The following is a 25,927-nucleotide window of genomic DNA, read 5'->3' as shown; positions in this document are numbered from 1 at the left end:
CAGTAGCGATGAACCGAACCAGCCGCAGTTCGGAGCAATCAGCGGAAGCTACAGGCTGGATCTGCTAATCACCTGCCAAGTAGCTTGAGAAAGAAAAGGGCCCACCTTCTTCAGCGATTGGGCTACAGTGGTCCCAGATGGAAGTACGTTTTGAAACAAATGTAAAGCAAACGTCTTCCATCTGGTGGAGTCAGGTTAAGTAAAATGAACAACAATTAAGTCCCTGCATTTTCAAAATGTTTCAACAAATGTTGACCTATCTTCTCTGGGGGTCCTTGGCACAAAGTATTTTCAGATGGGGGTCCAGTCCACAGCCAAATACATATCATTTTGGGGACAGCAGATAGACATAAATTGAAACAACAAAAAGCAAACGTCAGAGATGTAGTCCCAGTAGCTGTTACCTAGCAAAAGAGACTTTGTCTCAATGAATGTATTTTACTAGTTAAACAAGGGTTATAATAATAGCTCATTTCTAGCTAACACGTTTCAAAAAGCCGGCTCAGTCCACACTGACCATGGTGGCGTGCTGGTGCAGCTCGTTGTCCGTCTGTCTGTCCTCGTCGTCGTCCTGCGGCTCGGGCTGCCGGCCTCGCTCCTTCCACACTATGGCCTCCTTGTGATGCTCCCGCCGGTACAGACTGGAGCGCTCGTTGACGCTCACACGACGGACCACCTTACTGCATAATGCACCAGAGACATGGCGTTATAGTCATGAGGCAACTGCTATACTTTCTTTTTTACAATGATCAACTATAATATAGTTGATCATTGTAATATAGAACATCCAGAGGTTGTTCCAGAAGAGAGAGTCATTATGATCTGAGGAGTATGTATGTTTAATCAGCCGTTAGTGAGGACCAGTGCAAGATACCACTGTGTTTCAGTCAAAGAAGTTATCCTGTGGAACAAATGCAGAGATTCATTGAAAAAATGTGAAACTTGGAACAAGTTTAAAAAATGTTTAAAACAGATATAATAATAATAAAAAAAAATATATATATTATATATATATATATATATATATATATATATATATATATATAGGATAGAATAGAATGGTACAGTGTGTACGCATATGTATGTGTGTGTGTATAAATGTATGTAGATCTATAGACTGTCTTGTATGCTTGATAATTTTTTGTTCATGGAAACTTTGCTTTTCGTAAATACTGTCAAATACTACCAAATACTGTGGCAGAAAGCCTAACATGATATCCAAAGTGCTCCTCAGCTCAAAAGTCGTTCTCAGTGGACATGGCGCCTAGCTGCTCCCCCACGGAGCGCTCATCATGACCATCTGAGCAGGCTTAGCTGGGTGAAGCCGAAACTGAATTTTGGGGATTAATGCGGTCTACCTAAAACAATCCCCCTGTCCCTCCTCCTCACCCTCGGCTTCCGGCACTAGAAGCTCGTCTCTGCAGGGTCCCTTTCTGTCGGTCCTGGCTCTTCATAATGGCATCATGTTTGTGCTTCAGGTCCATCAGTCTGGCCCTCACCTCCTCATCAGCGCACACATCTGATGAAAAAAATCACAACAACACATTGTGCTTGTTTATTTGGTTTACAGTTGTTTCGTGTCAGCGTGATGGCACTAGAAGAAGATTCCATCTTTAAAATGAGTGTCAATAAATGCTGTAAGGGGATGGGTTGTGTTGGGTGTGTGTTTTGGATGTAAATTTGCTAGACATTGTGAGATTAATAATGAATTAATTCAAATAAGGTACTGGCAAGATTAGAGCTGAACTTTGTCGAAGAATTATGAGCCTCAATTCACTTTTGTTTTTTCTTCTTCTTTTCGTCTCTAATCATTTTCACTGATGTGACTGGCCTCAGCACTACCTGCAATTGTATGCTTAATCATGTAATACATCTGCATATTGTATTATGGAAACTAATTAAATATACTGTAGCTTAATTTATTACAGTCGAGGGAGTGTGGGAAGAAAATATTGACAGGGAGACAAAGTCTCCTCAGTTCCTCATCCAACAGAGGGAGGTATTTCTCCACATATCTTAAAGCTGTATTATGTTATGTAACTTTGTTTGTGTGATTTTTGATATATTTATTATTCAATCTGTATGGTATAGGTATAGCATGTTAATACAATATAACGTATTGATGTTGGGGTGGTTGTATTGGGTCTCCCTGCTCTTCTATTGAGACATTTAGATCCTGTGTCTGGTTGGACACGATCTTTGACACCCGTTTTATTTTTCAAAATTACATTTCTCCTCATAGCAAGCAGTCAGGCTCAGACGCTCAGTACTAAAAATGCAGGACTTGTACAGGAGACACAAAGGTTCAAATCTGGGGTAGAACATGAAGGTTACATAGTGTAGCTTTAATTCAATTTCCACAAACCATTATCTTGAAAATAGCCGATCTACAAGCACCCAACACGTTGCACCGCAATGATCTACAGTTCACAACACGTCGCATCACAATACGTTGTGAACTTGTAGATCTCTCAAACCTTTTGCCCAGGCGGTACGGTTCGGCAGTGTGTGAGTGTTTAGTAAGGGTTATTTTTGGTTTTGTTGTTTTTCCTTTTAGATAGGAGTGTAGCAAAACAGGAAGCTGAGGGCAGAGAGAGGGGAGACATGTGTAAAACGACAGGACTTGGACCCAATGAGTCAGAGTGTGGGGGAGTCTCAAGGTCGTCTCACAATTCTTTACATTTCTTTCATTTCTGAATTTGAAAAATGTCTGTTGTTGCCAACGTTATTTTTTTGTAATTGTCACATGCACTTACAATACAGCTGTGCCAACATTGCAGGCACTGGCAGTAGAATTCATGTAACTTGGAGGGAATTTCAGTGCAGTGTTAACACAGCTGTATTGTAAGTGCCTGTCGCTCGTAGCTGTCGGGCAGAAACTTCTTATCGCCAAATTTAGATATGTTATTATATGTTATTTAATGCCCTATTTTGTCATAGTACAGTCCAGTGCCACACAAATGTATCAAAAATAGCCGATCTACAAGCTCAAAATGCATCACGTTTTGAACTTGTAGGAACGTTTATTCTTACCACTTTTTTAAATCCTGAAAATGTACCGTTTTGGACACACATGAGGTTTCCACCCAACAGCAATGATGTGATAATACAAATCCTGGCTAGAACCTTGATTTTCTGGCTGCATGTACAAAGCCTATACCAGTATGTCTTTGAAACAGTGATATAAGTCAATCTCCATAAAAACCACAGTGTGTGTGACATACAACACATCCTGCAACTCTCATGGATGGATTCATTATGATACAAGTGTTAATTATTTCAATGATAAAATAAAATAAATAAATAAAAAAACTATCAAAAAGCTATTCTCTTTCATGGGAAATGCAATTTCACTTGAATATGGACCTATTATAGTTTCATACAGCTAATGCAATTTGATGACGAGTAGAAGGATACACCTAGTATACGACCCCGAGCACTCGGGACCCCTGCTGTCATCCTCCAGCTGTATTTGGGCCTTTAGCTGTACACTTTAAGTAGGTTTAAAAACTATATAGTAGCATATAGTAGCAGGGCGGGGTCTATTACCTAGAGGAGTCTCCTCCAGGACAGACTTGGTGTTGAGACTGGCCTCGTGAGCAACCAACAGCTCCACCATCTGGATCTAAACAAAGAATACAGCAATGCCATGGACTGGTTATGTAAGAACACACCAAGATTTTAAGCACAATATGCTCATATTTTGCTCATATTGTGTGTTGCACCATTGGAAACGCTGATCACAGAATAAACAAACATTCAGAATGGACAGAAATTCATATAGAAATTATATACACAAACGTGCACATGCACCAAAAATAGCAGAATAAATTACATGCTCATCACACGATGCATTGTATTATTGGTATCCTCATAAGTATAGTAGTGACACACACACACACACACACACACACACACACACACACACACACACACACACAGAAACCAACCTGTCCCCAGCAGGCCGCGGCATGCAGCGGTGTCCAGCCATCAGCATCCTTCACCTCCACTTCACCCTTGTGCTCCAGCAGGAACTCCGCCACAGACATGTAGCCGTTAGCAGCCGCTATGTGCAGCTGGACAAGACATGTGAAAATACGGCTGAATATACACAAATCCTTACAATACAATCAAGAGTTAAAATACTTGATCGATACCAGATGCATTTGATGCTACGTGTTGTTTACGAATGCAATGCATTTCCTTGTGCCTCACCAGAGATGATCCATTATCGTCCTGAGCATTTATGTCCACTCCACTCTCAACCCGAGCCCGGATATCTGTCAACATCTCCGTCTCTTTAGCCCCCCGGCATTCATCTATCCGGTCCTGAGTTATCCCTACACAGACAGAAAGACGGAACAATTTACAATTTAGGCATTTAGCAGACGCTCTTAATCCAGAGCGACTTACATTAGGCAAGAACAAAAGCATGGGAATACATCACATATATAAAATGCATTTATCATGAAACATGCGTAAGCTAAGAACGTAACTAGAACATATCTATATAATGACACTATACATATAAACTATACATATATACACTATACTATGCTATACATATGTACTATGATGTGCTATGACTACATACAATGCAATTATTGTGCTGTCTACATGACATGCTATAAGTCTGTTTCAAATGCTATCGAAGTCTAAAAGTGCTATCTAAGGAGGTAGGATAAGTGCTATGGGCCATGATGGAGTCTGAAAAGGTGGGTCTTCAGACTACGGCGGGAAGATTGGGAGTGATGCTGCAGTTCTGATTGCAACTGGGAGTGCATTCCACAGTTTTAGGGCCAGAAGGGAGAAGAGTTTGGGACGTGTGGAGCGTTGTCCCGGCGTTTTAGTGAGGGTACTTCCAGCTTTCCTGCGTTGGCTGATCTGAGTGCGCGGGAGGGTTTGTAGGGTTCAACGGGAACGGGACATTTCCTTCCAGTGTGCATATTGCTTTGCTACTTTTCTACTAAATGTTGTAAATTCTTGTTACTGGGTTGTTCTGGTTATCGTTTGTTCCAGGGAGGTACTGTAGCTCTGCCTGGCAGTCGAGTGGGCATGGAAAATACATGTGGATGTTTTAAGAAAGCACAGGAGGTCAAATAGTGGCACTACTAAAGTAAACAAACATGCATGACATTTGGCTCGCACAAGTATGCACTTCTTTATTGCTCCTGCCCTGGTGAAGGCCAAAACGCATTAGCAGCAGGAAGATTAAAGGACCACTTCACCACTTCAACTTCTCTTCCTATAATTGGTCCTAACTAATTTTCCTACTCAGTCTGTGTCTCATAGGAAGGCTGTGGGCAGTTCAGAAACCCGTCCACCAGTGACATCATCGATGGTGAATCCAAGCTAATAGAAACGGCAGGCTTTCTTTTCCTGAAAAGTTGCAATGCAAAAGTTGAAGCCATCGTTCTCACGATAATACAAATCTAAATATATTTTAAAACAAATCTTGTTTAAAAAAAAATCTGCCTAATGATGAAAAAATGGTGGTGTTTTATCATGAACATTAGTGAGGACCAATTATATGAAGAGATGTTGAAAAGTGGTGAAGTGGTCCTTTAAAGAAATGTGTTCTTGAGCCAAATGTCTTGCAAGTTTATTTACTTTTGGATTTCCACCTCTGTTTTTTTTCTTTTCAGTGTAGTATTGACTGTAGTGTAGCCCAGTAAGCACGGCCAAGGAGGCAAACAGAGGAAGCACACCTGCTACGTATTCAGACATAACGTGGATGTATTCTATTGAGTATACTGGCGATGTACTGTATGCGTTTTAGACATGTTGGCATGTGGTTCAGAACGGCGAAACCTATAATGTCTTTAGGGCCCGTGTCCACCAAGACAAGACGTTTTTCCTCCGAGCACAGCACATGTTTTTAATCGTTACAACGGGAGCAACGCGTTCTTTGGTAACGCCAGCAATGTGATGAGGCGCAGAATGTCCGTTTTGTGCTCGCTCGGTGAAATACTTTAGACTCGGGCGTTTGGAAGCTTTTTAGGTGAGTGCCTTGGCGTTTTTAGCTGGGAACACGTTGGTGGATACACAGCCTTAGCGAGGGTACGGCCTGTTTTACTGACCCTGTTCAGCCATAACTATCTCCAGCAGCTCCAAAGTGGCCTCGTCCTCACAGAGGTCATACGGCATGTTGCCATCGGCATTGACAGCCAGCAGGTTAGCACCACTGAGAACACACACACACACACACACACACACACACACACACACACACACACACACACACACGGGCACAAGCACACGCACACACGACAACATTAGAGTAGTACTCAAGCAACATATTCACATATTACTCACACGATATTTTTGAAAGTCAAATTGCAGCCACATTTGCATTGTGTTTGTTTGTATGTAAACTAGATACTCCAAAAAGACTCCCAGTTTACAGTGGAAAGAAAGAACTGTATTGGAGTTGATGAATACACTCACGCTTGCACAAGGAGCTGCACTAGCCCTGTGTGTCCACAGGTGGCAGCAGCATGCAGCGGCGTCCACAGCTCACTGTCACAGGCATTGACAGTGGCACCTGCATCCAGCAGGCACTGCACCACCTCCACAAAGTCATCGATACAGCACTGGCCAGAGAAAGACATCATCAATATGTCATCAATATGTTCGTACACAGACAAACGTGTCTGTGGCTAAAACTTGGTCTTGTCCGTGGCAAAATTGTCTTTTTACACATAATTAAAATGTTCCTAAGACCCAATTACTGAATGTCAGTCTCAATATTTTCCTCAGAATATACATGACACTGAGTTACTATGGCATATTAGGAGTCCACTATGACAGTGGTTCTCTAACTCTCCGAGGACCCCCATAACTCGGAGAGTGCACAAATGGAACCAAATGGACCCATACCATTTGGTTCCATTTGTGCACTCTCAGAGTTACATTCCAGTCTATAGTTCTTTATATGTTTCTGGTAATGTCCACCACAAGCCAGGATGGCGATGACCCCTGAAAGACATGTCACAGTTCACATGTTCATACTGTATACGTAAATAGACATAGAGGCAGACAGACACATGCTGACACAATGTGTATATATGCTAATGCAGTGTTCTTCAAACTTTTTCTTGTCAAGATTTCTTTGGAAATTGCTGATCCACAAGCCCACAACGCGTCGCATCGCAATGCGTTGAGGGTGTGTAGCCTGTAGGTCAGCTATATAGCCGATTCAAATAGACGATGTATATTCGTAGTGTTGAATTCGTAGTGTTAAACAGATTTTTGTACTACCGGTATATATTAACCCAGTTTGCCCCCCAAGGTTCCCTGGAGGGGACCCCACTTTATTGTTGCTTTGGCAGTGAAGGTATTAAACATCAGGCGTTAAACATCCTTGAAAGGGAGCGTTCCATTATTTATTCTTATTTGAGTTTGATATCATACATCCCAAAGATTCTCGTCAAATAGTCCCCTCCACTACGGTCACTGAGAAATGTCTGGAATCTTGTTAACATTTTTGTGGGAGGCTAATGGCAAAGAATGGGGTCAGCTAGCTAGCCAGTAGATCAGGAGTGTCCAAACTTTTTTCAAAGAGGGCCATATTAGAAAATATTAAAACACCCAAGGGTCAACTACATCTCCTGACATAATGTACCTTTGGACTATAACACATACATATGCATCGCATTTAAACGATTCTATTCAACTATCACTATCAATGTTTAATATCAATGGTGTTTTGTCAGGTGTGTTCTGTGAACAAAAAGTGTAACTCAGCCTTTTTCAGCAATATGTCACAATACAAAATGTAACCAGACAAGCAAGATAAAAAACAAAATACAAGGAACAAGGAACAGTGACAAATTATACTATGGGAAATGCCCAGGTTAAAAAAACTTGTTGGACAACAGGTACAAATCTCGCCAGAAATTTGTAAAGGCTTGGTCCCCTTTCATTGAATTCACCCTTTCACTATCCTTTGATGCTGTATCCTAGCTGTTAAGGGTTTTCCTACATGTCAATTTTCTGTTTCCCTTCATTTTTGCTTGTCATGTTTTATACTGATAATTGGATGTGTGGTAACCTATTTTCCTTATTGTACTACTGTCTGGTTAGAGTCTGGTTGGTGCACTGTGTAGCCCCTTAATCTAGTAAAAGGCAATTTTTATTGTATTTATTTTATTATTTCTTATTTTATTCATTTATTATTTATATCCCCTTTTTTTATTATCATGGTTTATGGTTTTATTATTGTTGCTTTTGTTGTTGTTGTCTTATTTTGTGATGGAACCGGGAAGGGTGGGGTATATGTGGGGTTGTTTGTCTACCAAAATTGAAAATATTATAAAAAAAATAAAAGAAACTTGTTGGCCGGACCGTTCATAATACAATTTAGGTATGAAGCTGTGGGCCGTATAAAATTCATCCCAGGGCCACATTTGGCCTACGGGCTGCAATTTGGACACCCCTGCAGTAGATGTACTGGCCAACAAGCTTGGCATGTGCAAAAAAAAAAAAACTATCCCTTAAATAAATTCAACATGGTAGTGCGGTGAAGGGGTTCCCTCGCCTTCAACCCAGGACAGGAATGTAAGCAGGCAGCCGGCCTGGCCCTCTGACTGGTGACTAACATTGTGGGAATGCATCTGTGTGTTCATGTAAACGCACTTCAGATAAGTATGAGGCCCAGACAAAATAAAAGGCAAACAGCACTTAGTGTGCTCAAAGCCATGACCGCTCACAACATAAACTCGTGCTACACAAAAGGTGACCTGCCGCCTCAGTCACTATTGTTACCGTTAAACTGTGCGGGTAGCCACGTCCCGCATGTATGCGTTTGATGCATGAATGTGTATGTGTGTACATTTGATACAGAGAGTCAAGAGTATAAATGCCAACTTCTGGGGCATGCGTGCGTGCATATATTATAACAACAATATAGTTGATGCATGGATGTGTATGTGTGTACATTTGATACAGAGAGTCAGAGTATAAATGCCAACTTCTGGGGCATGCGTGCGTGCATATATTATAACAACAATATAGTTGATGCATGGATGTGTATGTGTGTACATTTGATACAGAGAGTCAAGAGTATAAATGCCAACTTCTGGGGCATGAGTGCGTGCATATATTATAACAACAATATAGTAGAATTTGTTAATTTTCGGGTCCTCCGAAGAGAAATTGTGGTTTTATGGTTTAAAACTATTTAGCTTTACAATTAGGAAAAGATTCAGGTTGTGGTTAGGATTGGACATTTAGGAGGTTAGGTTTTAGTGGTTGGAGTTATGCCTGATTTATGCTGCGTTGCATGCCAGGGTCGTGCACGAAAAATAGCCGATTAAATTACAAGCTCATCACGCGACGCATTGTATTATTCATTGATATTGGTATCCTCATAAGTATAGTAGTGTGTGTGTGTGTGTGTGTGTGTGTGTGTGTGTGTGTGTGTGTGTGTGTGTGTGTACCTGATGCAGGGCTGTGAGTCCATCCTCATTGAACAGGTCTGGGCTGACTCCACTGTTAAGCAGCTGCCTCACTATAAAGAACACAGACACGTTTACTTTGCGTCTTTATGGCGACATCAAAAGGAATGTTTCATTAGAAATACCCCTTTTACTCAACCTGCTGGCTCAAGCTATCCCTAACCACAACTAATCTCAAAATCCCTAAATGCAGACGTTGTCGCCTGGATCAACGACAGGTCTGCTCAAGAGGGGCAAGGCAAGCGTAAACAAAAGGCTCAACAGAATCCATGTCTGGTTAGTCGCGGGGCGTGTGCACGCACGCGACAATTTCACGGGACCACGCCCACGCAAATACGCTTGTGTTGTCGCCCCCTCGTCTTCTCCACGCGTACAGAAAGGAAACGCGGGTCTCATTGAAAATGAATTACTAGGCACGTTAATTGCTGCCCGTTTGAGTGTGAGACAGGATTTTCCCCCTCTTTTTTGAGGGGCGCTCAGCTATTTTCGTTTTACACAAACATTAAATTCCCATTGAAAATTAATGGAGAATTTTCCGTCATAGTGTCTAAGCAAATCGGCTTAGTGTCTATGTTACGACATGATGATGTACGATGAGAGGGCCCCTCACTTCACACGGGTGTGATTTCATTACATGTATTCAATTCATTCAGGTTCCCACGCATCTGCAAGCAAATTACCTCTTGCATGCAATCCTTCATCTTATTCACACAGTCTATTATTGAGGGACGCTAGCCCCTCCTATACCGGTATACAGGTTTAATGTTGGTCTTGTCTAGACAAAAATGCCATTGACAATGGACAGAGTTTAATGTTTGTTTTGTCACTAACACAAACATTAAATGCCATTAACAATGAACAGAGTTTTTTTTGTCTGTCACTGAGCAAATCGGCATATGATGTTATGTTATGATATCGCGATGATGTAAGATAATGGTTGGTAAAGAGCCCCTCACTACACACAGGTGTGATTTTATTTAGTTTTACACCTCAAAACCTGTAGCTTTCCTTACAGTATGTCACATGCCAGCTCGCAATAATTGCACAATAACACTGCCTCAGTTCTGGCTCAGGGAACAATAGCTAAAATGACAATGTAAGCTAAAATTTATGTTTGGCCTTCCAGCCCACACAGACAACTATGATTTTGTTTATGTCTTGAAAATGATGTTTGAACGTCCAGTATTAAGCGCCCACTTAAGAGTAAACATGAGGGGTCTTTCAAAGATCAAGCAAAGCTGCTGTAGGCCTATGTCCAGGACAGACTATGCAAACTTTGAACTTTGAATAAGATGGGGTGGGAGACTGGGAGATAGGAAGGGTTATTGCTCGAATGATCAGTACAATGTCCTGTACATGTGAAAGAAAATGTTGGAAAATGTTGTTACAGCATTTATGTTGAATTGGTGACATAATTATACTTTGTTGATATGGCACACTGACTATTAAGAAAATGAAAGCACTTCATGTCTAAAAGGTTGCTGACCCCTGGTCCAGGGACAGTCTACACGGAAGGTGTAGTATGGTCACTATGGTATGGTATGTGTGGTATGGTCTGGCACACTAACCACTAACCTTTCTGCTAGCAGTTCATCCCTAATCAAATCTGTCTTAACCCTAATAAACCAGAAAAGGGTTAGTATGGAAATCTTTGGCCCTGACAAAAGGTAGTAAAACAAAAGACATACGCCTTTGACTCACTAGGTAGAGACTCTTCTTTATGAACATAAATTATACTTCCGCACGTAATTCCAACGGAGCATTAGTCCGACATGCAGGAACTGCTCGAACATGCGCTGCTCCCGTGCTTGCGGTTATGGTTAGGTTAGGGTTTGAGCAGAGTAATGTAGTAAGAGAGTGGTGACACGCTTTGATCTCGCCGCAAAGCGGGTGCCTAGTCAACGGGAGTGTCATTACTCTCTTTTATACTACTCTGGGTTTGAGGTAGGTTGTCGTTTGTCGGACCAATGACTAGTCTGAACCGAGTACTGCACCCGGCACATATTCAACAGCCATTACAAGATAGTAGTTAGGATTATCATTTGGCTGCATGTAATCTGTGTGTGCACACGTGTCGTGCATGAGTGCACACATGCCTTCATCCCAGAGCCAAGAGACAGAGACAATAAAGCCATTGAAAGCAAACGCCTAGCCTGATAAGTTTGAAAACGATGATGTATCCGTGTGATTTGTCATGCAATGAAAACAGGCCATCTAGAAATCTCACGTGTCACACTTGCATCAAGTTCTGAGCATACAGTAGATTGGCTATTTTGGAACGTTTTGGAAACATTTCGCCTATGCCATGTCCCGCACACTGTCTTCAAAATAAATATGCTGTATGGCAACATACAACAATGATAATGATAATGTTGGACAAAGTTTTCAGAAAGCTTTTTTTAGAATCAGCCTCTATACATTTGTAAGTGCAGACAGTGTGCCGGATTCCCCCTTTTTTCCCTAGTCAAGTTCATTACTCTGACGCACCTGTCCACTCAGAGTCAGTAGGTGTGCAAAAAAGGACTTCTTCTTCTAAGCCTATATGTCCAAAACAGGTTAAAGCCGTACCACTACCTTTAGTGGGTCAACCGCCGAGTTTTACTGCATCTCTCACTAAATATCACCTAATGACTGAGCTGAACAGTTCACATGGTTCTCAGAGGCTTTGGCTTGGTTCAAGTGCAAGTATTAGGTTGTGTTTCACATGGTGGCCCAGTAACGAGTTTAACACTTTAATTGCCCGGGGTTATTTAATCCATTACATTATATGCAGCTAACAATAGCCACACCACTCTAGAGTCGATCGACCGTCGAACACAGGATCTTTTTTCATAATTAGACGGGATGATTTAGATTATTAATTATTAATGTTTTAAGATTTTCGTTTTCATCAGCTAAACAGGGGAGGGAGTTTTTCCAACAGACGCTCCTGGGCTATGGAGCCATGCGATCCGTTCTCATATCAATAAACTTCGTCTTTTGGACAATACTTGGTCCTGGGTGTCGGGCGTTACTAATAGAAGGACAAAGAACTTCGTCCTGGGCGTTGGGAGAGTTAACAGCCAGTCAAAACCCCGTGTGTGTGTGTGTGTGTGTGTGTGTGTGTGTGTGTGTGTGTGTGTGTGTGTGCAGTCTGTGCACGCATGCACGTCACCCTCACCCTCCTCCAGGTCGTTGCGTGAGGCGGCCTCCAGCAGCGTGATGGCGTTGGGGAACTTTACTCTGGAGGTGCGCGGCTTCTTTCTGTCCGCCTTGGCTCTGGAGCCCCGGGCGGAGTCCTTCTCCATCTGGGCCCATCCCTTCAGCTGCTGCACGCGCCGCTTCTGCGCGTGCTTCAGCCGGTCGGTGGCGCTCAGACGGCCCACGGTGGCCATTTCGGCCAGCAGTTCGCCGTGCTCCGACGCCATGTCCCGTGCGAGTCCACCGCCTCTCGCCGCCACTCAGTGCTCTCCTAACCGAACTCCCCCACTTCCACGCTTTTCCAGTGCACTTGCAAAACCGGGGTCACGATTCTATAAATGACGTCTACCCCGGTTCCCCTACACTGGGTCCTTGTGTTAGGCCCAAAACACCTGGGGTTAACGTGAGAGGGGGTACGAATAAAAAAAAACTAACAAATGTGCTCGAAATTAATGAACTGGGCTAATTATCAAAGCAGGATAAATCCAATCCAAAGCATAACTTTTACACGGTCACGTCACATATATCTCCATGGTTCCAGAGATAAGCGGCAAGAAAAATAGTGTCAGCTTCTCGTCTCGTCTCCATGTTCCAGGAACTCATTTTCCTTCCTGTAAAACAAGAATAAAGGTACTGATGACGTCCCCTTATCTCTCCCTCGAGATAAGAAGATGGTTACGAGTCTTAGCCAGAGCCATCCAAGGTGTGGAGTGAAACAGTCTCTCATTCCTGCCATCCATGTCATCTGTAGGTATCTGGGCCTATAATCCACTGGACTGGAGTGAGACACAGAGAGACATTACTGCTCCTCAGTCCAAGACTGAACCACCGTCCAATCCATAGTGGTGCTTAAACATGTCCACGACTTAGATCCGAAAGAACACTGAACCTAGGAGAAAACATCCTCAGACATAATACAGTTGAATGTCTGCATGTACAGTGAGTGTATACATCCTAACTGCTACCTCGTGAGCCAGGAAGATCCAGCTCACACATTCTTAAGAAGGCTGCAGAGGTGTAACTCCACCAGGAATGGGGCTACAAAAAGGGAACATTCACCGGGCCGCACAAGGCTCGATTCAGTGACGCCAGAGGTTACAGGGTTATTCCATAAGGCGGCTTGTTGTTGTAGTTTCTCTCAACTACTTTGACGTCTCTCCAGGAGAAGTAGAGGGCTTGGTGCAAAAACAACTTGGGTTCTCAGGGATTCATTCATTCCTCCCTAGTCTCCTTTTGTTTTAATTTCACACCTGGGAAGGAGAAAGAGAAAAGAGAATGAGAGTGCTGCGTTACAATTACAGAATAATGTATACACGCCACCGTGCCACTAATCCTGTTATCTTTAACCGCTACGCCCCCCTCCTCCCTCCTCCTCACAACTCCCTCCTCTCCCACTCCTCTCCCGGAGGAAACCGGAGACGGTGGGAGGCTTTTCATTAATGATTGACATGCCCTGCAGTAAGAGGTGGTGCGGCGTTGCCGCCAGCATGCACGCTGGCTGGCTGGGCAGGACTTGAGCGAGACAGTCACGTTTTAAGGAAGTGGGTTTAACGGTTAGTGTGCGCCCGCAGTTCGGTGCAAAGTTCTCTAACCGCGATAGCCTCCGTCGCACAAGGGGCCACCCTCCCTCTCTCTCTCTCTCTCTCTCTCCCTCTTGCTGCCAGGCAGGTTGCAACAGGGCTTGCATGCTCCGCTCTTTCCAGGTACTTCATCCATTATTTAGGTCCGAGGCCTGCAAGCGCTGAGAGGAAGGTCAACTAGACACACACTCAGAGAGATAGGGAGAGTGAATTTACAAGGCAGTGGCAGGCTGGATTAACGCGCATAACCCAACTCCATCCATATGCAAAAAGAGGGGGTCTGGTATCGAGACGATCACAGCTCGCCGTAAATCACCTGACAGGGAAGCAAACAGACCAATGGGGAACTTGTAATAGCTAGGTTAGGTTACAAGGATTCCTCATAAAAAGGTCTTATGCCTGATTTATACTCAGATCAACAAGATGAAAGCGATGCATTCGTGTATACATAAATCAGGCTTTAAGTTGTTCGTGCCATTTTTTACAGGCCTCTTTATAGACTGCAGGAACACCTTGAAACTGAAGGAACCCTGGTCGACTGACGGACTGACAGTGTGCATAATGTGACTACTGGTGCATAAAACAAGCCTGGGTATACTGTGTAGTGGCAGCAGGTCAAGTGGCATTATTTTAGCTGAGGTCACTAATTAAGGCAAAGACAAGCCGGCATATACTCACACTAGTCACTCACATATAGAGTGAAGTCTATACAGTATCTTGAGTTGTAGGTTAAACTTTCATAATCATTATGTATTAGACCTGCTCCGGGGACAGTCTTGGTGTTACAGTAGGTTACTATTTGTATGTACCTAGCCTCTCTTTTGTCAGTGCCAACAATGTAAGGATTTCCTTAGATTCAGGCAATAGGTTATCATTTCCCCATAGACCCATGAATTCGTGGCCAGCGACAAAGATTACTGGAATAAATTTACCAAGATAAACAAGAGTTTACGCCACACCAGCGCCAGATATAGGTAGGTATGAACATATTAATTTGATGTGTTGATAATCTGAAAACCTTATCTTCCTTATATAAGACCAGAGAGTTCTAATCTACATCTTTTCTTAAAGGGCAAAAGGAAAGGTTTGAAATAGTTCGACTTTGCCTCCTGCAATTAAAGCACTCAGAAGAACAGGTGGGGTTAAGTCACAGTGTCGCTAGGCTAATCTCCTCTCTGTAGAGACTTTTCAACAACAGGGAAAAAATGAAAAGGGAAACATGATTTGGGCGTTTTGTGGGGCTTTGAAGGGTGAAGGGAAGGAAACTTGCAGCAATCCCTTAGGAACTTTAGCTGTTGTATTAGAGGGATAATGTCTTTACACTTACCCAGCTTCAGAAAGACTGCTGGAAGAAACGCTGGAATGTTAATGTTTGGGTAGTGACTAGTGAAGCTCAAAACTGTGACAAACTCTTTTTTTATTAACTGATAAGCTGCCATTGGTGATATGTTATACTGTAGGAGTAGTGTATTGTTAATTAGCATGGTATGGTTTTTGTCTCCACCAGGCCGAAGGCATGGGGAGAGAGTATGTTTTGCACTCCGTCCGTGTGTGTGTGTGTGTGTGTGTGTGTCCGTCCGTCCGTCCTTCCGTCCGTCCGTTACCAGCTAATCTCCGGCACCGTTAACCCGGTCGATGCCAAACTTTGCACACACACTCCCTGGATGCCAACGATGAACCTCTGCCCCACATTTTCCAGAACGGCCTGTTATAGCCCCACCATGAGGCAGCTTTTCCATTTTTTTACCTAAAACTGCACCGATCTGCGTAAAACGTTGCATGCACACTCCTTAGAGGCCAAGGACAAACCTTTGACCTGCATTTTCCGCATCTGCCTTTTATAGCGCCACCAGGAGGCTGACTTTTGTAAAACACATTTTTTTATATTACTCCTCCAGATTCTGTCCAAAAATCTCACAAATCGTTACACAGTATCTCTATAGTCATGTGTTTAAGTCAGATCTGTCCGATATTTCATATTCCATCCTAATTGGCTATAATTGGCTTTCACAGTTTGCAAGATTGCCCCGTTTTGAACAAAAGCCTCAAATCATGAACGCAGCATGCAATTTATGTGAAATCTTTCACACATTTTCTTACTAGGCTGAGGAATATATCCCACCCTTTTCACATCGGCCTGTTATAGCGCCACCAACAGGTTGATTGCAAAACACATTTTTGGAACAAAATGCCTCAAATCATCCAATTGCCATCAAAGGTGTATGAAGAAATGGCACCCTTTTCACATTGGCCTATTATAGTGCCACCAGGCACTCTGCATTTCCTCAACAAAATGAAGAAAATTGTTGCAAAAAAACAAACAAACAAAAAAACATGTTTATATTACTCCTAAACATTTTGCCAAACATCACACACACTCCTATCCTCCTGGTGGAGACCTGTGCCCAGAAGGGCACTTTTTCTAGTTAAATTCTGCTCAGCAGGCTAGTGGGTTGCCCTTTTGGCTTAGGTTTAATGGGCTAGGGCAGTGGTCCCCCAACGTTTTTGGCCGTGCACCCCGTTACCTCCCGACCTAGCTGACGTACCCCCCAACGCTAAGTTAATATGATTATGGCAAATAATCAATAAACAGTGGTTTATCGGATTTTGCCGTTTGTGCTAAAAAACACCATAAAACCGCCATTACCCTTTTCATGTCACGCATCCTAGAGGGTGTTCACTGTTCACGCACCACAAGGGTTGCACGCACCCAGGGACAAATTAGCCATTGGGCCAGTGTGGCCGTGGCCCAGGGGCCCTTGGCTCTCATGGGCCCTTCAGAGAAACTCGACTGCGCGGTAATAGATTTGACGCCCTGAAAAGGGCTCCTGGGGCCCTTCATTTGCCATTCATTTAGTTAAATTTAGGTCAAAAAGATGATAAAAACACGGAAAATCATGAAAATGTTGCACGCACGCATGCTATGGGGGCCCTGCAAAACGTACCGGACCAGGGGCCCTTGTGGGGGTTAATCCGTCCGTGCACGCACCACAGTTTGGGAACCCCTGGATTAGTGGAAAGTCACTGAATTGTTGCATGGACTTTCTTATTCACTTACAAAAATGTCCATGTCATAACATTTTTACTTTTGTGTGTAAAAAAGAAAGACATTTCTTACTAGTGAAGTTACAATTTGCTTACTGGTTACCTTATTTTGCAGTATCAGCATTCAGCAATCTCTCATTACAAATTAATGCGCATCCATCCATAAGAAAAGATAGTTAAAACAAAAGAGATCTGCCGACATCAGATCCGTCTCAGTTTCTTTTGTTTGTGATCTGATTCTGAATCACACATCAGTGGCGACCACTTCTTAAAACCAGTTTCCTTTATGTGCCAACCCGTTTTGGAGCAAAGGGGCTCCACCTGGCCTTGGCTGTGTTGCATGTACACTGAGACCTGATATATATCTACCACCTACGAGTCTATACGACCTCCATGTACACTGAGACCTGATATATATCTACCACCTACGAGTCTATACGACCTCCATGGCCTTCTGCTAATAGCATGTTTTCTGATCACCAGACTACACCACTTCCAGTTAAAGCCATTCACACACAGGGAATGGAACGTACTTTAGACTGGTTACTGGTAAATAGAACCATACAATGACACATGAAGTTGCCACAAAGAACACACCCAGATGTACACATACACATATAGCCAAGTTATAGACTGAGGCCTTTCTGTAATAATGTTATGGGGGACATACTGTGGCCCGTTGACCATTTCAATCCGTCCCTCGAAGACAAGTCCTCAAAGACAAACAAAATGACCCCCCATAAACCTCCTACAGCTTAAAAGACAGCATTATGTTAATGTTTTAAGGGAATGCCTTTAACTCGCCTGAGTCGCCTCCAATTAATTATTAGTAATGAATACATATACCATTTGATTACATATACCTGCATTCCACATTCCATGTGTATGTACTCAAATGTTAAATGTTGTTGGCTCAAATGTTAAATGTTGTTGGATCCATATTTATAACATAATGCAATGGGCCATTTATGACTCGTGACAAACTTTATTAGGCAATTTTTATAATTTTGAAAAACATTGTAAAATAGTGAAAATAGACGATCCACAGCGATGCGTTGAGCTTGTAGTGTAGGTTGTCTATTTTCGCTATTTCATTGCCTAATAGAGCGTCGCAGTCCCGCCTCCTACCCTGGACCAGGAAATGATTCTCCGTTCATTTTCCTCAGACATTTCAGAAAGTATTTATTTAAAGACGTTTACGCCGCGGACAAAGCCAACTCGAGTCGTGACAAATCATAACAAACAAAAAAATTTGGGCCGAACAAATAATTGGAAAGAAGAAAAAAACGGCAGGTTACAACACTTTTTTTGTTGTTTTTCTTCTTTGTAATTATTTGTTTGGTCCAAAATATGAGTTGTCACGACTCGAGTTGGCTTTGTCCGCGGCGTAACCGTCTTTAAATAAATACTTTAAGAAATGTCTATGGGAAAAATGCATTGGGTTTCATTTCCTGGTCCAGGGTAGGAGGCGGGACTGCTGATTAGTCAGACACATAAGGCGGAGAATATGGTTGATCATGCGAGTGATACAGCACAGCTGTAAAAAAAAGAAAAAGAAAAGCCTAGTTGAAGTAGTCAGTCGTACCTATCCTAACATAAGCACTGTGTGTTTCAAGTTTCAATTCAATAGTCCAATGTGTGGCCCTTCACTCACTTTATCAAAGTGGCCCCCTGGGGAAAAAATGCTGCCGACCCATCCCTACTTTAAAACAGAGTTCATCACTGCTGGAGGGAAGTGATGCGTTTTCCTACTAATTTCCCTCCTCTACACCAAATTTCTCATAGAAATTAAATAACTGATCTACAAGCTCACAACAATGTGTGCTGCCAATGTATTGTGAGTTGCATATTTTCACCAAATGATTGCCTATTTTGATATTAAAGACATAGTAGGGACGCTAGGGTTATGTGGTTAAAGTCTGGGCAGGACCATTGTAATCCTAAGTAAAATTTGAACTCTTGAGTGTAATAATTGACCTGTCCATTTGGAGCCACATTTAGAGTCTTAACATAAGAACTCATAAGGGTCCATTTGGGTATATTTTTAGACTCTGAGTTAATGTTGATTTTACTGTGTAATGAATCCAACACTGTGGTCTCTAACAGGATCCCCCAGGGGTCCTTAGGGGGGGGGTCAACGCCAGCGTCAACGCCAAACAGTCAACGCCAGCGTTCTCACTTCCCACATTCACACACCAATTGTGGCAACCACTGGAGGCAAGGTGGGGTTCAGTGTTTTGCCCAAGGACACTTCGACATGCAGACAGGAGGAGCCGGGATTTGAACCGCCGACCCACAGGTCATTGGACGACCTGCTCTACCTCCTGAGCCACAGCTGCCCTTTCAGTTATGTGTCAGAGTGTCCAACCGAACCTGAGTGAGAGCACCATTAGTCTGGCAGTCAAGGTGCTGTCAAGTGTAGCCTGTGTCTGTGTCAGCTCCATTCATTCAGTGTCATTCTGCTGTCTGGCACCACACACACACACACACACACACACACACACACACACAGCCTTCCTGACTCATTAACAGCCAGGGAACTTGGAGTAATGGTTAATTTAGACCTTGTCGTACAACCCCAAAAAAAGTCTAGACGCAAACACTTTTTTCACTCGAAAATATGGCCTTTTCCCTGTCGAACAGCAAGGTACTGTAATTCAACGGGGTGTGGACTTAAAAGTGCTACTGTATGATCCTGTGGGGTATAGCTGCTCAATGGACTATTTTAAAGGACCACTTCATCACTTTTCAACATCTCTTCATATAATTGGTTCTCACTAATGTTCATGATAAAACACCACCATTTTTTTCCTACTCAGTCTGTGTCTCATAGGAGGGCTTTGGGCAGTTCGGACACCCGATTTGTTTTAAAATATATTTAGATTTGTATTATCGTGAGAACGATGGCTTCAACTTTTGCATTGCAACTTTTCAGGAAAAGAAAGCCTGCCGTTTGTATTAGCTTGGATTCACCATCGATGATGTCACTGGTGGACGGGTTTCTGAACTGCCCACTGCCCTCCTATGAGACACAGACTGAGTAGAAAAAACGTGTGCCATTTTATCATAATTATTAGTGAGGACCTATTATATGAAGATTGGTTGAAAAGTGGTGAAGTGGTCCTTTAAAAGACAAGTGACATACCCATATTTAGTCAAAACATTTATACTTGACTCAGTGAATATCTAACATTCTGTCCGTGTCAGTGGTGGGCAGCAGAAGCAGAGAAGTGTGCCAGTGAGTTACAACCTCCTACATCTTTTACAAAAATGCATGCGTCTGTCTGGCAGACACACAGTGCAATTGGTTGGTGGCAAAATATATTCTGTCTACAAGTCTGGCCATGCAGCCAGACTGGGAAAAGAGGATGTGTGACCAACTGTGTGGATGGAATCATACACATATAGAAGTCTATAAAAGGTATGCAGAAGGAGAATAGACTGGAGCAGCACGGACATTTAGACTAGAGCCTTTTATTAGGTGCTAAAGTATACAAAAGACTAATGTTTCGACCTTGCAGTCTTCATCAGAGTCATAGGGTGGCAGCATTTGGGCATGTCTTAAATACAGGCTGGGCTATCAATGAGCATCCTGTCATTGGCTCATTGATAGGCCAGCCTGTATTTAAGACATGCCCAAATGTACTTTAGCACCTAATAAAAGGCGCTGCTCCAGTCTCTCCTTCTGCAACTCCAGTCCTTGTACCTGTGAAGCACCGGATCAGCCCGTTTTTAGGCTTGAGGCGCGTTGGTAGACTCCCTTTGTTTCTATAAAAGGTATCTTTTTTTAACCACATGAAACCCAGCATCCATTAAATGCAGTTTGGGATAATAAGTCTGTCTGCTAATCATTTCATCCATTAACCACGCGCATGCATGTCGTGCAGGGAATAATTATCGTCTGAAGAAACCTAGGCTACAACACTGGTTAAATGTGTGAAAGGAATTAAGGATGTTCAGAGATTAAAATACGGTGCATTTTGCATCCTAAAACGCAGTTTATAGTTAAGGGACGCAATAAAACAACGACCTCTGCATCCACGGGATGCACTACTGTTACTGTACTACTGTACTGTTTTTTAATTCTAGTTTATTTTGCTAGCTTTAGTTATAATAATCATTTCTTCTTCTGTTTTCTACATGAATATAACCACATTATAAGTATAAACATATAAAATTAAATGGGAGTTAAATGCTGCAATTTGTAAAAATGGCAAAATATGACTTGTTGAAGTGGGACTCATAAAATGTCCCTGGGACTCATCTAAAAGACCATCCCTGCATCCCGGGACTCATTACATTGAAAACCTATTACATCACTGGATGTTATATAACAATATTTATGGTCGCTAAGGTTCATTTACACTTTGCCGTATGAACCTTGTGTTTTGACAAATATCGCTTGATATAAAACACAATCTACAGGGCATTAAATAAATGAGCCTTCATTGTCCCTCTGCACCTTTCCTAATAACATAACAGGAAGTGTTCCCTAGCTGCCGTGGAAAATAAACATTCCCCAAACAACTGGAATGAATAAGACCACTATGAGCGACACACACGTCACACACACACACACCCAACCACCCCCCCCCCCCTTCTAAATGTTACCAAAATAGCAGATCTACAAACTCACAAGTTCTCACAGCCATTTCCATTTTGCTGGGGACCCTCTTGAAAAGAGTTCTTCCAATACAGATACCAGTATCGGAAAAGCTGCCGATACTGCCTAAAATGTTGGTTTCGGTATCGGCGAGTATGCCAGTCTATGGCAATCTGATAGCACAGAATTTATCACATGATGATAATTATGACATTTACAGTAATCAATTATTTACCACGCCTCCGTTGATGTAGCACTACTGGACCCTGGACCCCACTTTCAGAGCCACTGTCCTAGATCTTGTTAAATTCCACACTGGTATCGGATCGGTACTCAGTATCGACCGATACGCAAGTTATAGGAATCCGAATCAGGAAGGGAAAGAAATCACACCTGTGTGAACTGAGCGATGGGCATGCTGTGTGTGTGTGAGTGTGTGACCTGAATATGACCTCAATTATCTGCAGGGGTCAATAGGTCGTGCTACAAACAGACATTCCATGCTCCAAACAGACGGACAGACATACACACACGGCTGTGGTGCTAGCACCGCTCAAACATCGGTACATCTCCACCCTGGAACCTCCTCGAGGACACCTGGGGGTCACTAGACTCCACTGTGTCATACAATAATACAATTTAAAACAACAAAATGGAAGACAATGCTGAACAGTTGTCTATGTATATGTCCATGTAGCCGCCCAACATTATCTGTACAACGCTGCAATAAAAAGGTGAGCTGTAGGCAAGTTGAGTTGTCTCCATCTGCAACAAATAATGCCAAAACTATTTATTTCTATGAACCTCATAGTTGGCAAAAACATTCAGAGTTGTGAGTCGGGAGCTTGTTTTGGCAGCACAAGACCATTTCATATAAAAGCCGTTTAGTATCAGCGGCCTAACAAAGCAGTTTGACATGACCTATGGCTACAGTTCTGACACACGTGGCTCCTGCATTCATTCACTGAAACAAACAGTTGAGTTTGGTGCTTTCTGGAATGACCCTCCATATTATATCTGAACCATTGGCCCTGCAGACTAATTTACTGAAAAGTACTAAATGATGTGGGAGGGAAGGGGAGAGGGTGGCGGGGGGTAGAGGGTTGATTAGAAGAGCAGGGATTGTACTTCCTAAGTCCTGTCATGTGTAAAGGGTTTCACTTGCCCTATATAATCACTCAACAATCTTAATAAGACCACAAAAGGAGAGAGAGAGAGAGAGAGAGAGAGAGAGAGAGAGAGAGAGACCATCAGGCAGAGTGGGACAAAATTGACATGAGGCGAGAGTAAAGAGTTTATACTTCATCATCTGGCCATGTTGCTTGTAAAGAAACTAGAATTTCGCCGCCCTTCGGGCGGCTCATCCTAGTTCCGTTGCAGCGCAATGGGAAGAAGGAAATTGCGAGATTTGACAGACTCCACTTCATGTTTCAGCTGTGTTTTTAAACCCAGTATTGTGCCCTTCACATGTATTAACAGATGGGTATTATTATTATTTGTTGTATTTTATTTTCACATCAAAGCAAATTAAATTAATTTAAAATAAGCACACATGAAACTGCTTTTTACTGTTTTGGTTTACTTACAATAAGTTAGTGTTTTTGGAAACCAAAAGATGTTGAGAATGGAGCAGAACATACTGTAGTATGTTTTTGTGGGGACCTTGACTGCATTATAGTAGGCCTACAATATTTTGGATTGCAGTGACCCCACATTGTTTCTTCGGGAACAATATGTGTAGTTACAATGAGGGCTACATGATCCGAAGGGAGAGAAACACGTCGCCTCTCTCCAGTCCGTGCGTATGTTGCTGCTGGTGGCTGAATAACAACGGATCGCAGCGGTGACTGACATAAACGCACAGTTACAAATCAGAGGCACTTCAATAAGAAAACTCAACTAATAACGCTGGTGTGTGTTAATCTGCCCGATGCTGACGTTAGTATATAATGTTTAGATTGTTTTCCTCTTGTACATGCGTTTGTGGGCACAGTGGCAGGGGGTGAAAAGGCGATTTGTCCCATGGTGTGCACTGCAAAACATGCTGAAATCAAACCCCACACACACACACACACACACACACACACACACACACACAGTCACTCAGTCACAAATCCTCCACAGTGTGATTACGTGTCTGCAGTGACACTGATGCGAGGTTACAATGAGTCCGTGGTGTGGTGAGACTGGGAAAGGAATACATCGCGGAAGAGGTTGGCATCCGACTGCGCGCGTTGTGTCGATGAGATGGGCGCGTTGGGAAATACCGCGGCGAAGCACACTCGCCTATTAGTTTGCATTGCATTTGCACAGTGCGCTCAGTGCGATATTTGCGAACGTGGCCGTTGTGTGTGTGTGGCTGGCTGCGTGGGGATCGCCATGTGAGGGGGCTAGGCAATAAGGGGCCTGTGTTGCATGTGGAGAATTGTGTAGGTGAGTGTGTGTGGTGTAGCCGAAGGGGGTGGTGAGAGCATGAGGGGGATGTAGCACAGCAATCGGTGACCCCTACATTAAGCTGTGTTGCTCCCATCATGCAGTGCAAATGCGTGTTGTAGCAACCGTAGCCAATGGGAAAACAGGATGCAGTGTTGCCAGGTCCGCGAATTGTAAGCGAGTTGTAAGTAGCGTGTTGAATGGCATTTTTTCTGGGCTAGTTTTCATAGACCTGGCAACAAATTAGGCGGGGGTGTCGGTGCTTGTGGCGTGTTTGTGTTTATTATTGATATTGATGTTGTTTGTGAGTGTGGACGGGAGGCGGCTTTAGTGGCAGTGCAATGACAGTGTTTACGCGGGTGTTGTGGAATGTGGTCGTGCGGCGCGACATGAGGAGATAGCCGTGGATCGACGCGGAGGGTAAGGCTGTGTCGTGTTAGTGTGTTGTTGCAGTGTGTGTTGCAGCGTGTTGCAGTGTGTCAGTGACGTAGTAGCTGGTGCCTTTTGTTCCTGTGCGTGCGCTTGGGCACATGTTTTCAAATGTATAATAGATGGATACTGGTAGATCTTTCACAGAAAAAAAGTGATGCTGTTTTCTGTTGATTATCAGCTATTTTCAATGTGCATTCAACGTGTTACTCAAAGTAGGGTTCAGGGACCCTCTGGGTTCCTTGAGGGGGTTCCAAATGGACCCTTACAGGTCTGTAACTCTGAGAGTGTAACAAATTAGTATATATACACAGTATATACATATGGATTCCATTTTGTTACATTTTTACACTCTGAGTTATGGAGGTCCTTGACATTAACCACAAAAAAAGTTGCAGGAAGAGCAAGAGGATACAGGCCTGGAGGAAAGAGAGGAAAGGAGAGAGAGAGAGAAAAATAATGGAGGAGAAGGAAGGATGAGGAGGAGACAGGGAGGCTGTAGCCTGCTTGAACTCCCCTCACTGCCTCTACCCAGGAAGTAAGTGTGTGTGTGTGTGTGGGGGGGGGGGGGGGGCTGGGGGGGTGCACGCGTTCAGGAAACAGAGCAGGAAGACACATACTGTACAAGAAGATGCAAATATAAACAATGGCCAGAGTGGCGAATATTAACATCTTCCTTTCATTCATAATAATACACACCCAAAACGCAGTTAGTTAAGGGACGCAATAAAACAACGACCTCTGCATCCACGGGATGCACTACTGTACTCTTGAAAACCTATTTACATCACTGGTATTGTTGGTACAATGGTACAGGGAAGCTCTGGATGGTTAAAATTAGTTTTTAGTGGACTAGGGAATTTGACAGCTCATTCATGACTCAGCAGTCAGCACTTTACAATTACAGAAACAACAAACATCACCAAATATAGACTGCCCTTGTGAACTTTGGGCATGGACATATACAAGTCTTTATGAAATGACAACTTGGCAGAGTTCTAAGATGGTACTTTACACGTGAATTTAACCCCAGCATCCCTATTCTGTGGGGAACATTTGCGGGAAATAGCAGATTGGCTATTCTTTTACGAAGAGATTTGGATTGGTGTACCGGTAGACATACAAAATAAGTATTTTTGTAACTCTATGGTCTGTTTTAAGAATAGAGTGTTAAAGTGGTTAAAGCAGGCTGCAGCACT

At 43.0% G+C, this 25,927-nt stretch overlaps 1 protein-coding gene across 1 annotated transcript in view; it reads right to left on the bottom strand.

Annotated features, from left to right (window-relative positions):
• Positions 1-25,927, bottom strand: part of ppp1r16a (protein phosphatase 1, regulatory subunit 16A) — a 32,234-nt gene that overhangs the window by 2,965 nt on the left and 3,342 nt on the right. Inside the window, exons 2-10 of the mRNA XM_079489714.1 lie at positions 12,619-13,888; positions 9,441-9,511; positions 6,448-6,593; positions 6,081-6,184; positions 4,216-4,340; positions 3,951-4,076; positions 3,550-3,625; positions 1,390-1,519; positions 518-680 (exon numbers count right to left, since the gene is read on the bottom strand). Of these exons, the coding sequence (XP_079345840.1) occupies positions 518-680; positions 1,390-1,519; positions 3,550-3,625; positions 3,951-4,076; positions 4,216-4,340; positions 6,081-6,184; positions 6,448-6,593; positions 9,441-9,511; positions 12,619-12,865 (1,188 nt within the window). The 5' untranslated portion in view covers positions 12,866-13,888. The remainder of the gene's footprint in view (positions 1-517; positions 681-1,389; positions 1,520-3,549; positions 3,626-3,950; positions 4,077-4,215; positions 4,341-6,080; positions 6,185-6,447; positions 6,594-9,440; positions 9,512-12,618; positions 13,889-25,927) is intronic.

Source organism: Electrona antarctica (genome assembly GCF_951216825.1).
Source record: "Electrona antarctica genome assembly, chromosome: 20".
Classification (NCBI taxonomy): Eukaryota; Metazoa; Chordata; class Actinopteri; order Myctophiformes; family Myctophidae; genus Electrona; species Electrona antarctica.
This window is presented reverse-complemented; position numbering and strand designations above follow the sequence as displayed.